The sequence below is a fragment of the Anarrhichthys ocellatus genome, unplaced genomic scaffold, assembly GCF_004355925.1.
Source record: "Anarrhichthys ocellatus isolate YVR2014 unplaced genomic scaffold, GSC_Weel_1.0 scaffold11, whole genome shotgun sequence".
Classification (NCBI taxonomy): domain Eukaryota; kingdom Metazoa; phylum Chordata; class Actinopteri; order Perciformes; family Anarhichadidae; genus Anarrhichthys; species Anarrhichthys ocellatus.
The window spans coordinates 147,537-159,635 of record NW_022280041.1 but is presented as its reverse complement, the minus strand read 5'-3'; the positions used below and the strand labels follow the sequence as shown (position 1 = coordinate 159,635).

Genomic DNA, 12,099 nt, shown 5'->3' with positions numbered 1-12,099 from the left:
TCAGTGAAAGTACTACTACCACACAGTACAAATACTTCATGTTCCTTCAGTGAAAGTACTAACAACACGGTACAAATACTTCATGTTCCTTTAGTGAAAGTACTAATACCACACAGTACAAATACTTCATGTTCCTTTAGTAAAAGTACAAATACCACACAGTACAAATACTTCACGTTCCTTCAGTGAAAGTACTACTACCACACAGTACAAATACTTCACATTCCTTCAGTGAAAGTACAAATACCACACAGTACAAATACTTCATGTTCCTTTAGTGAAAGTACTAATACCACACAGTACAAAAACTTCACGTTCCTTCAGTGAAAGTACTAATACCACACAGTACAAATACTTCACGTTCCTTCAGTGAAAGTACAAATACCACACAGTACAAATACTTCATGTTCCTTTAGTGAAAGTACTAATACCACACAGTACAAATACTTCATGTTCCTTTAGTGAAAGTACTAATACCACACAGTACAAAAACTTGACGTTCCTTCAGTGAAAGTCAGTATAATCAGTAAAATAGAGTTAAAGTATTCAAACTGTGACTGTTGTACTAATATATATTATATCATTAGATTGTTATTACTTGTGCATTAATGTAAAATAAGTTCCTTTTGAACTATTAACTAATGATTTACATAAAAAGTTGCTGAAATTAAACATTTCCTCATTCTGATTAATCGACTAATCGTAAATAAATAGATTTCTATGTTTTGTGTAAAAAATGTTTAGTTTTTAAAGTAACTTTAAAAAGTCTGAAGTGTCGTGGACTTCAGACTTTAGTAACGTTAATCAAACGTGTACTAAAGGTTTTAACTCTTCGTTGTCTGTTGCGTGTGAATACAGAGCGAGAAAACGTTACAAAAGAGCAAAAACATAAAAGCTGCAGAAGAGAAAGTTAAACAGAAGACGTCACGGTGAAACGTGCACGAGGACTGCTGCTGTTGCAGATGTTGGAGATCTCACCACAGCTGGGATGGAAACTGTGCTTTTGTGGCGTATATTCATTCTTCTCATCAAAGAGTCGCAGAGTTTCTAATAACGTTTCATGTTCGGGGTGAAAACGAGCAGCAGCCAGAGAGCCGCTTCCTGTCTGTTAACGAGACTCTGGGTCCTTCTGCTCGTTCTAATTAGCTCAAAGTGTAATTTGTCCTTCGACCGGCGAGAACTAAACTTCCACCAGATAACAAAGCTGCAGTCGGTCGTCATGAAGTCGTCTGTGTTTCTGCTTCAAATGAAAAGCTTCTTCACAAATGCAATACATCTCCTTTCATCTGTGCGGTGAGGACAGAGTCCAGTTAACATGTAGAGATAAATACTCTGTGCTCCGTCACTGTGAAACAAGAAGTACTTCACTGCTGCTACACATACAACTACAGCAACACATTCTGCCTTTGTGATTACTACTGGCTAGCATCATAATAATAACAGGTTTGAAGGGTGCGTGTGTGTGCGTGTGTGTGTGTGCGTGTGTGTGTGCGTGTGTGTGTGTGTGTGTGTCAGAGAGAAGTCTTTATCTGGCGACATGATCGTAGTCACGTACAGCCTTCATCTGTTTATTTCTGCCTTTAATGCAACAAACAAACTGAACTAGAGTCAGTCTGAGAGGAAGCAAGAGGTCATGATGGATAGAAGGATGGAAGGATGGAAGGAAGGAAGGATAGAAGGATGGAAGGAAGGATAGAAGGAAGGAAGGAAGGAAGGATGGATGGAAGGATGGAAGGATAGAAGGATGGAAGGAAGGATAGAAGGATGGAAGGATGGAAGGATAGAAGGATGGAAGGAAGGATAGAAGGAAGGATGGAAGGATAGAAGGATGGAAGGAAGGATAGAAGGATGGAAGGAAGGATAGAAGGAAGGAAGGATGGAAGGATAGAAGGATGGAAGGAAGGATAGAAGGAAGGATGGATGGAAGGATGAAAGGATGAAAGGATGGAAAGATGGACAGACAGATGAATGGAAGGATGGAAGGATGGATAGAAGGATAGAAGGATGGACGGATGGAAGGATGGACAGTTGGACAGACAGACAGATTAAAAACTGTAATCCAAAAGTAACTAAAGCTGACAGACAATTGTAGTAAAAAGTACAATATTGAGTATGAGTATATTAACAGTATGAAGCAGCAGAAACTGGAAACACTCGAGGAAAGTAAAAGTACTTGAATGTGTACTTAAGTACAGTACTTGAGTACTGAGACAGAAAGCATCATCTCACTAGACAGAAATAAAGAATCACATCTTCTAGTTCTGCTTTCTGTTTGATAAATCTAATGAGCGGCTTTTTAAGTCTTAATATCTTTAAACCAGAAAGAATAAAGTACAGAAAACCGAGTCTGTGTTCAAACACTCCAGTAAAGTCACATGTTTTACTGCCTCAATTTCCACAACCTCGTTTTATAAACGAACTCGTAAGTGGGAAGAAATGGGTGAAAAGTTGTGTGTGTGTGTGTGTGTGTGTGTGTCGGATAGTAAAAGTTCAGTCACTTCAGTGTTTACAAGATGTTCCACTGTAGCGAGGAGGGAGGAGGTGACAAGGGGGCGACAAAGGGGAAGAAAAGTGAGAAGGGGGTGAGAGGAGAGAGCTGAGCTTCATCAGTTTGACTTCTTCACTTCAGTCTCGATGAGGACGAGCACACTCTTCTTCTTCTTCTTCTTCTCTCGTTTACATTGACGTGAAGACTTTGGAAGGATTTAATTGAAGTAAAAACCACAGAAGAAGACGGAATCACAAACAGGTGGATTTAAACACATTCTCTTGCTTTGTCACCGGATGCAACTTGAATTCTGAGTGAAATTATTCTACAATTCTCTCCAAGATTCAAGAGAGAATCAACAGAAGAATATATTTCAATGATAAAAGGCATCACTAGAACAGATTGTTGAAGTTTATTTGAAGTGAAACGATGTGGTTTGATGATGAAGGCTCACAGACAGCAGATAGTTTAGGTTTTGTAAGGAGGGAAATTAAATATGAGCTATAATTAATAACTTTATACGAACAGTAGATTAAATTATGTTTCAGCGTCACTTAAGCTGGTTGTGTATCTGTCCAGCCCGATCCTCTACTGGTCTGGTTCACTTTTAGAGCTCTCATAGCATCATTTTCAGAGAAGAAGCTCTAAAGAACTGGTGTTTCTGTGTTGGTCGGGACCAAAAACGGAGCAAAAACAGAGAGAATGTTGGATTTGTTTTGCTCTGTATCTGCAGCTTGTGTAAGCAGGCAACTGTTTGCTGAAAGGTGATGACAGGTCAGTGTTTCCTCTACGCTAGAGAGTCCAACAACTCAGAGAACAGAGGTTTAAAGGCTTCAGTGTTGCTCGTCATGAACGGTATCCAGAGTTTAGAAAGACACAGTAAGTTCAGACTTCTGAGATCTCTGCTTCCACCCGCCCAATGTGGACCATCTCACTCTTTATACTCCGTCAGATGAGTGGGTTTTTACGTTGGAATTACTAACCAAGCATCTGTACTTGACAAGTTGGAAGTCTTATCATTCTGAAAAGTTGCAAAGCTTTCTAACCAGCCGTGTTTTCTTTCTTTTATCTTGCTCTCAGCCCCGGAACACCGAATCAATCAGAGAACCCCGGAACACCTTCTACACCACAATCCACCTGGAGAACTTCTAGATCCTCTTGAACCTGCAGCCGTGGAGTTTAAGAAGAGGTTCTGAAATCTGGAACTGGATCCGGAATACGTTCTAGATACAAGAGCAGGTTCCAAAGTTTGCTCTAGAGTTCCACTGAATGGGTTCAGGAGGCTCCGGGACCGTTTCTGTAATAGGTTCCAGAATGGGACCCCGGTCGGGTTCCAGGGTTCCCTCCATGTTCACCGCGCTGCTGGTCGCCTGGTGTTTGGCGTTTGTCGTACCGGTCGGATGCCGCAGTAACTTCTCATCCGAGCCGTCAGACCCGTCGCCCCTGCTTGACCTCCTCGGCACCGACCCGCCTCTGGGGCCCGACCATCGCGCCCCGGCCTCCGACGGGGAGCCACATCTGGTGCAGGAGACCGCGATCAAGCCGCCGTCCTCTCTGGAGAAAGTGAAGTCGAAGCACGTGAACAAGCCGAACCACAAACACGAGAGGAAGCCTCCGTCTCACTCGTCGTCGTCCAACTCGACCCTGATGGTTCGTGGTCGCCCGCCGTCGCCCCCGAGATGCCTGCACAACACCTTCATAAAATCCGCCTTCAAGTACATCAACACGGTGCTGTCCTGCCTCATATTTGCCGTGGGGATCATCGGAAACGCCACGATGCTGAGGATTATCTGCCAAAATAAAAGCATGAGGAATGGACCCAACGCTCTGATAGCCAGTCTGGCTCTGGGAGACCTGATATACATCGCCATCGACATACCGATCAACGTCTACAAGGTACAGAGCGTCAGTGTGTCAGAGTGTATTTACATGTTTGCTCCTCACTTCAGATACATATTCATATTTATGATGCGTCAAACACTTAAATATTTAAAATAAAGTGTCTCATTCCGTGGGTTAAGCACATTCTTTCAAAATATTTGTAAATGATAGCTGTGGTTATTATATCTCTGTGAAAGTTGGTAAATCCAACATATCTCACTTTCACTCTCGTGTTTTTATGCTTGAAAAAAGCAATTAAAGTTGCTGAAAACATAAAATAAAGACTCTATAATCATTAACTGGCGGTACTTTGTGAGTTTATGGGTGCAGAAATGCATCATGGGACAGAAAACCCTCTCCCAGTGGTAGCAGTGTGTGTGTTGTGTGTCTCAGTCAGGAGGTTGAGTGTTACACTGATAATGGCACTAAAATATCCCACTGACTGAGATAATGCACACACAGACACTCTGTGATATCATGTTAATCTGTGTGTGTGTGTGTGTGTGTGTGTGTGTGTGTGTGTGTGTGTGCAGCTCCTGGCGATGCGGTGGCCGTTTGCCGACAGTGTGTTCGGTCTGTTCCTCTGTAAGCTGTTTCCCTTCCTGCAGAAAGCTTCAGTCGGCATCACCGTCCTCAACCTGTGTGCTCTGAGTGTGGACAGGTAACACACACACACACACACACACACGCACACACACACACACACACGCACACACACACGGTCATTGTGTAGCTTTTAAAGGAATAGTTTGACATTTTAGTCAGATCCCACCGTGTAGCCCCGCCCTAAAGCATCCCCTGCTTTATGGTCTGTGTGACTCTAAATGGACCATAATGTACTAAATAAACATCATGCTGTATTGAAGAAGACTTGAAACTAGATATTGAGACCATAAACTCATGTTTACAATGTTTACTGAGGTAATAAATCAAGAGAGAAGTAGAGTCATTTTCTCATAGACTTCTATACAACCAGAGGAGTCGCCCCCTGGTGGTCACTAGAGAGAATGCAGCTTTAAAAATAAAGAGATATGGAACAATAACAAACATTCATGCTGCTAACAACAACAAAAACAGCCCATTATCATCCAATTACAAATAATTACTTAATTAGAAAGGATAAGGTGACTTCATGGTGCAATAAATAATAATAATTACGTGTGCAGGTATCGTGCGGTGGCGTCCTGGTCTCGGGTGCAGGGCACCGGTGTTCCGACGGTGACGGCGGTGGAGATCGTGGCGATCTGGCTGCTGTCCGCGGTGCTGGCGGTGCCGGAGGCCGTCGGGTTCGACATGGTCACCTTCGAGTACCGGAACGTTACCATGAAGACCTGCATGCTGCAGCCCAAGACACCCTTCATGACCGTGAGTGTGTGTGTGTGTGTGTGTGTGCGCGCGTGTGTTGATATCTTCACCTTCAAACCGTCACAAAACAACAACTACACAGTGGAGGGATTTTACTTTCTAGTACTCTAGCTACATATTTGAGGTACTTGTACTTGAGTATTTCCATTTCTAGTAGCTGACTTTTTACATACATGCAAACATATGATGACGTAATATAATATGAAGCATTAATGTAAATTAAACTAGTTAAAAACATGAAACATACACATGAATGCAGCAGGAATATTGAATATAGATTATGCTGATACTACTTTTACTTCACTGAGGTTTTGAATGCAGGTCTCTTACTCATGGTGGAGTATTTTCACAGTGTGGTATTAGTACTTGTACTTGTAGTAAAGGATCTGAATTTGAATATGTAAAGGCACAGAGTGGGTCTGGGGGGTCTGGTGGGTCTGGGGTCTGGGGGGTCTGGGTCCTGGTCCCGGTCCATCTGATTGATGGAGGGTCTCCGTGGGGACAGGAACTGCACCCTCTGGTCCGTTCCCGTGATCGCTCTGTTGTTGTGTTTTCAGGGCGAGGTCTCTTTAACTCGGACGGTTTAGAACATCATTTCCTGTTTACGTCTGCAGATCACGGCTGGATTAAACACAAGAACTGAGATGTGTTCTTTCTTGTCTTTACATCTTTGAGTTAAATTACCGAGGATGTCTACTGAGAACCTGGTTCCAAACAAAGATCCCGATCCAGCGGTTCTACAATGTGCAAGAACCATCTGAAGGTTCTACTGTGTTCTCAGAGATTTTAGAATATGAACGTGGTCGTCACTACCACATTGCATTGTGGGAGATTTATGCCGGCATAGTGTCCAGTGTTTGCATACTGTAGTATGTCACCAGACACTTTTAGATTCATACTGAGGTCATACTCAGTGCTTTATGGGTGATATGGAGATGTTTGGAGTTCACAGGGTTTCCTTGAGTTCTTGATGGTTAAAGATTCTGACGCTTCGACAAACATTTTGAGATGTAAGTATAAAACAACACACGTGTGTAAATGTGTTCCAGTTCTACCGGGATGCAAAGGACTGGTGGCTGTTCGCCTTCTACTTCTGCGTGCCTCTGGTCTGCTCCGCTGTCTTCTACGGCCTGATGACCTGCGAGATGCTCCGACACCAGAAGGGAAGCCTGAGGATCGCTCTGAGTGAACACCTGAAGCAGGTAAACACACACACACACACACACAGACACACACACACACACACACATGGCGTGTTTGATGTTCACCTTCTCGTTTCTCTCTCCGCAGCGTCGAGAAGTAGCTAAAGCCGTGTTCTGCCTGGTGCTGATCTTCGCTCTGTGCTGGTTTCCACTTCATCTGAGTCGCCTGCTGAAGAGGAACGCCTACAAATCCCATGATGCACACCGCTGCCAACTGTTAAAGTAAGATGGGAGGAGGGGAGACACACACGTTCACAAAAAACATGCAAATAATACTTCTCGGATGATGTTTTTCATCCCATTCCTGAGTATATTATCTGAATACTTCCCACAGCTGATGTCATGCGTTTCTTCTTCTGTGGTTGCAGTTTCCTGTTGGTGCTCGACTACCTCAGCATCAACATGGCGACCATCAACTCCTGCATCAATCCCATAATCCTCTTCTTTGTCTCCAAGAAGTTCAAAAACTGCTTCAAGGTAAACAACTAAACTCAAGCGTCGCCGTGCTTTCCGGGTGCGAGTGAATGTCAGCGTGACATCACGACGAGGTCACGGGGTCAGAGGTCGTGAGACAAAGACAGACTGAAGAGATAAACGTTGTGGGAGCGATAAACATAGGGAAGGTTGTGACCTGTTGATAAAAAGGACTTGTGGGAAGTGACCAGGGACATGTCTGTTAAAGGGGCACTCCACCGGCTTTACACATGAAGGGCAGTGTACTCACCGAGTGGAAACAATCCTTTAAAGTCTGACATTTGTGTTCACCGTTCGTATTTCTGCTTCCTGTTTAGCACTAAACTTTAGTAAACAATGAATGAATATTTGGGAACATTCACTGTTCCATTGTTTCCGGGACGACGTGTGGAAACAATGGAAGCCCATTTCCGCCAGCAAAAAAAAAAAAAGAAGAAAATTCTTATTATTATTTCTTTGCTGGCGGAAAAAAAAGTAAAAAAGTTTTTTTTTAATATATATATTTTTTCGAATAAAGTCAAAAAAAAAAGTAAAAAAAAAAAATAACAATAATATTTTTTTGCTGGCGGAAAGAAAGTAAAGAAAAAAAAAAGATTATTACTAATTTTTAAAAAAAACGTAAAAAAAAAAATGTTTTGTAAACTTAGTTCAGAATCACTAAATCTAATTCACAACACTTCTAGACTCAGTCTGGAAGCATCTTTTATCGTATTTTATACATTAAATGTGCAGTTTTAAAGTCCACCATATTATTTTTTATTTGAGTGCGTGTGAGTTTATTAAGAATATGTTGGTTTGTTCACACATCTGTTTAAATTATTCTTACAGCTCTCTTCTGTATCATAAAAAGTTAGATTTGTGATCATTTGCATCACGTACTGGAGGTGTGCAGTTTGAAAAAAAAGGTCAAAGGAAATGTTGCATTATGGGAAATGTAGGATCAGGTGTTAGAGTAAATATTAGGACATCTGGGCCTCTGTTGCGTGATTCTTCTTTAAATCTTCAGTTTAAACTCAATGAAAGTGCACGACTAAATCCCTGGAGTTCCCCTCTAATCAAACTCTGTCTGTCTCTCCGTCTGTCTCTCCGTCTCTCTGTCTGTCTGTCTCTCCGTCCCTCTGTCTCTCTGTCTGTCTGTCTGTCTGTCTGTCTGTCTGTCTGTCTGTCTCTCTGCAGTCCTGTCTGTGCTGTTGGTGTTATTCTGGCTCTCTCCCCAACAGCATGCAGCCTCTCCACCACGGGACGAGCCTGCAGTACAAACACACTGACCACTGAGAGAGACCTCTGTGTCCATACGCTCACTTTTTAGCTTTTCATTGTGTCTTCATTCAGCTCTGAATACTGTATTATACTACAGACGAGTTATTGTATGGTGATATATTACATAGACTATATGGTGGACAGCATACTGTCGTGTACTTTTGGTCTGGGGTTGATTTTCTTCCACTTTAGTTCTTTAAACTTTATTATGTTTATTTATTTATTAAGACAACATGTTAGCCTGTAACAACAACAATAATAGCACGGTGAGTCATGTGTTTAGTAGTTTAAAGACATGTTCTTGACCCAGTTTGGTGTGGAAGATCAAATGATCTAACGATCACATATTGTTGTAATGTTTGGGTGTCCATATTGTGCATCTATTATTATGTTTTATATGTAACGTATTCATTGTAACTCTGCCTGTAAAGAGATTAAACCAGTCTGGAGTTTAGGAACAGATCTAGCGCCCTCTGGAGGCTGAACAGTTCATTACATCCCACAAACTGTTGAAGATATAAGAATATATTTGGTAACGTTGAGATAAAGGAGTTTAAATCTGGTCAGAAGTTGTCCAGACATGTTTTTATTTAAGTGGAAGGAACTAATGCTCTGACATCACCGACTATTTATGAGTTTTGTGTCTTATTATCGAGTTAAAAACATTTCAATTACATATTTGTATTTATCAATAAATCTATATTCTCAAAGCTCTTACACACTTGTTCACACACGTGTGAGTGAATGATCTCATTCATTGTCCAGCTACTGTCCCTGCTACCCTCTAGGAAAACACGAGAGGACTTCTTCCAATTCTCAGTCATCTTTGTTGTTGTTGTTGTTGTTGTTGTTTCGTGGTGCATTCAGGGTCGCAGTAAAATAGCGACTTCCTGTTTACTTCCGACTATTTATTAAATATCTTTGGGAATAAAACGTAATATAAATGAATGGATATTAAAACAACAGTGGCCGCATTGTGAGGATTAATTCAAAATGAAGGTAATTAGATTTGAGGGCTGTTTCCTGTCAACCACGTGACTGATGGAGAGAGAGATCCTCGTCACGCGGAGGACTGAACACGGACACCGACGGTTGGGCGTCGGTAGGGTGACCACCACCGGAAAAAACGGAAGAATACCGGATAGACTAGATCGATCTGGGTCCTGGTCCTCAGGGTCCTGGTCTGTGAGCGGATCAGACGGTCTCTGCTCAGTCGGAGGACGGACGCGCTGCCTGGTAACAGAAACGGTTACCGGGGCGTTAAAACCAAACCAACCGTCGCTCCTCATCTTTAACGGTATCAAATATTTATATATTATTTATGTATATATTTTATCACGTGTTTTATTGTAACTGTCTGTTTTAACCCTCTATTCGATAAATATTTCCATATTTTTATATTTTCACCCGAAAAATACACTAATACTAATATGCAATACGTCATGTTTAATGTTGCGTTTAGTGCGGGTTTTACGTTAATTATGTAGAATTTAATGATATTTTTAACCTCCATGACTTCGCAATATTAGGCCTGAACATGATGTTAGTTTTTTTTAGTGTCATACAAATATGGATATAATATAATATAATATATAGAGCTAAACAGTCTGTTTAATCGAGTTTAAATATTCAGCAGGCCTAACGTACTTTAATATATTGTTAAAATGTACGTTGATGAGCAAAAGTGTGTTTAATAAGCTCTTCTTGAGAAATATTCTACTTTAATGGATGAAAAATGAGCGATAAACACTTTAAACATGTTTTATTTAAGTAAAGTACAACACAGTAAATACATACTCGTCCATCATTCAAAATGTACTTGTATATTAATAAAATAATAATACACAATATTAATTATATTATTGGATTATAATTATTGTTGCATGATTAATGTGTTCATCCCTTTAATAATACATTATTTTGTATTAGTTATTAGTTTAATTTCAGTGAATTTTAACACTCAAATATGTGAAAAAAATACTAATAAAGCTACTTTAATTTGGGAAGTATTTTAGACTGCGGCCCAATTTTAGCAAATTTAAATGTATGTATTTCTACTTTGATAAAAGCTATGTTTTGTTAGCTAGGTTGTGCTAACACTTCGACAAATATTGCTTTAAATATCACATTTTGGGTTTGGGTTGTATTTTGTTAGAGACTCTGGGAACATTTATTAAAATAAACATGAAATATTGTTGTTGTTCTGAACCAGAGCATCGTACAAACTCTCCCACATGTTTCTACTTACTTACCATTCCTGGATGATGCACCTTTAAAAGAAGAAAAAAATAGTAAATAAATCCTGATAACCTGATTGGTCGCCCCCCTCCCCCCCCCGCCCCGGCTCACTGGTCCAGGATGTGCCTGTAGTCGTCGCTGAGGGCGAAGCAGCCGTGATGCCGTGTTCCTGTGCGGAGTGGAGGAGGTGGATCCGCCCGCTGGTTCTGGTTCTGTACGCTCTGCTGCTGGTGGCCGTGCTGCCGCTCAGCATCTGGGAGCTGCAGAAAGACAAGGTGAGCCTCCATCTTTACCTCCGTCACCATCAGCTGGACCTCCAGCTCCACTCAGGAGGAGAGGACCTGGTGCTTTCAGGAGCTTCATGTCTTAGAAATAAAGCTGCAACGATTAATCGATTAGTTGTTAACTATTTTGATAATCGTTTTGAGTCATTTTCTGGCGATACAAAGTCTAAATTCTCTGATTCCAGCTTTTAAATGTGAATATTTTCTGGTTTCTTTACTCCTCAGTGACGGTAAACTGAATATATTAGAGTTTTGGACAAAACAAGACATTTTATTGAGAAAACAACTAATCAATTAAATCAAGAAAATAACGAACAGATTGATCGACAATGACAATAATGTTTATTTCCAGCCCTTCTAAAATATATGTGCTGCCTTTACTTAAATTTGACTGAATAAACTTTAATGAAGGAACATCATCAATGCAGAATTTTTACTCATAGCAGAGTACTTTCACAGTGTGGTATTAGTACTTTTACTGCAGTTTCTGTGGTATGTAAAGTGCTACGACAAATACAAGGACGAACGGTGACCGTGAGTTTATGTTGTCAATGTTTTAAATTGGAAAAACTGACGACAAGAAGCTCAACTGGAATGAAATGTGAAGAAATGAACCTTAAACAAGACAAAACAGTTTTCCTTCTGTTTAGTTTTTTTGTTTCTATTGTTGCCAATAAACATCTAAGTAGAGACTGTGACTGACTCTGTGTGTCTCTTCGTCTCCGTCCAGGTTGGGACTCACAGTAAAGCCTGGTTCATCGCCGGCGTGTTCGTCTTCCTGACCATCCCCATCTCTCTGTGGGGGATCCTGCAGCACATCGTGCACTTCACCCAGCCGGAGCTGCAGAGGCCCATCATCAGGTAAACACCGCGTCGCTTCATCGGGTAAACACCGCGTCGCTTCATC

The 12,099-nt window shown here is 41.2% G+C and overlaps 2 protein-coding genes across 2 annotated transcripts in view; both read left to right on the top strand.

Moving 5' to 3' along the window:
- Positions 1–2,381: 2,381 nt before the first annotated feature.
- LOC116385814 (endothelin receptor type B-like) lies at positions 2,382–9,387 on the top strand. The gene is made up of 8 exons (XM_031851550.1): positions 2,382–2,749; positions 3,569–4,384; positions 4,903–5,030; positions 5,536–5,734; positions 6,784–6,936; positions 7,025–7,158; positions 7,305–7,413; positions 8,587–9,387. The coding sequence occupies exons 2-8, from the start codon at positions 3,758–3,760 to the stop codon at positions 8,683–8,685; spliced, it is 1,449 nt and encodes a 482-aa protein (XP_031707410.1). The 5' UTR covers positions 2,382–2,749; positions 3,569–3,757; the 3' UTR covers positions 8,686–9,387.
- A 323-nt stretch (positions 9,388–9,710) lies between these two features.
- The window catches only part of LOC116385525 (transmembrane protein 184C-like), a 6,335-nt gene continuing 3,946 nt past the window's right edge, over positions 9,711–12,099 (top strand). The window contains exons 1-3 of the mRNA XM_031851057.1: positions 9,711–9,967; positions 11,028–11,183; positions 11,923–12,053. Of these exons, the coding sequence (XP_031706917.1) occupies positions 11,067–11,183; positions 11,923–12,053 (248 nt within the window). The 5' untranslated portion in view covers positions 9,711–9,967; positions 11,028–11,066. The remainder of the gene's footprint in view (positions 9,968–11,027; positions 11,184–11,922; positions 12,054–12,099) is intronic.

Coding starts and splice junctions, on each gene's coding strand:
- LOC116385814 (XM_031851550.1), top strand. CDS start 3,758: ATGGGTTCAGGAGGCTCCGGGACCGTTTCTGTAATAGGTTCCAGAATG. Junction 5,031..5,535: donor TGTGCTCTGAGTGTGGACAG/GTAACACACACA, acceptor TTACGTGTGCAG/GTATCGTGCGGTGGCGTCCT. Junction 6,937..7,024: donor TGAGTGAACACCTGAAGCAG/GTAAACACACAC, acceptor CTCTCTCCGCAG/CGTCGAGAAGTAGCTAAAGC.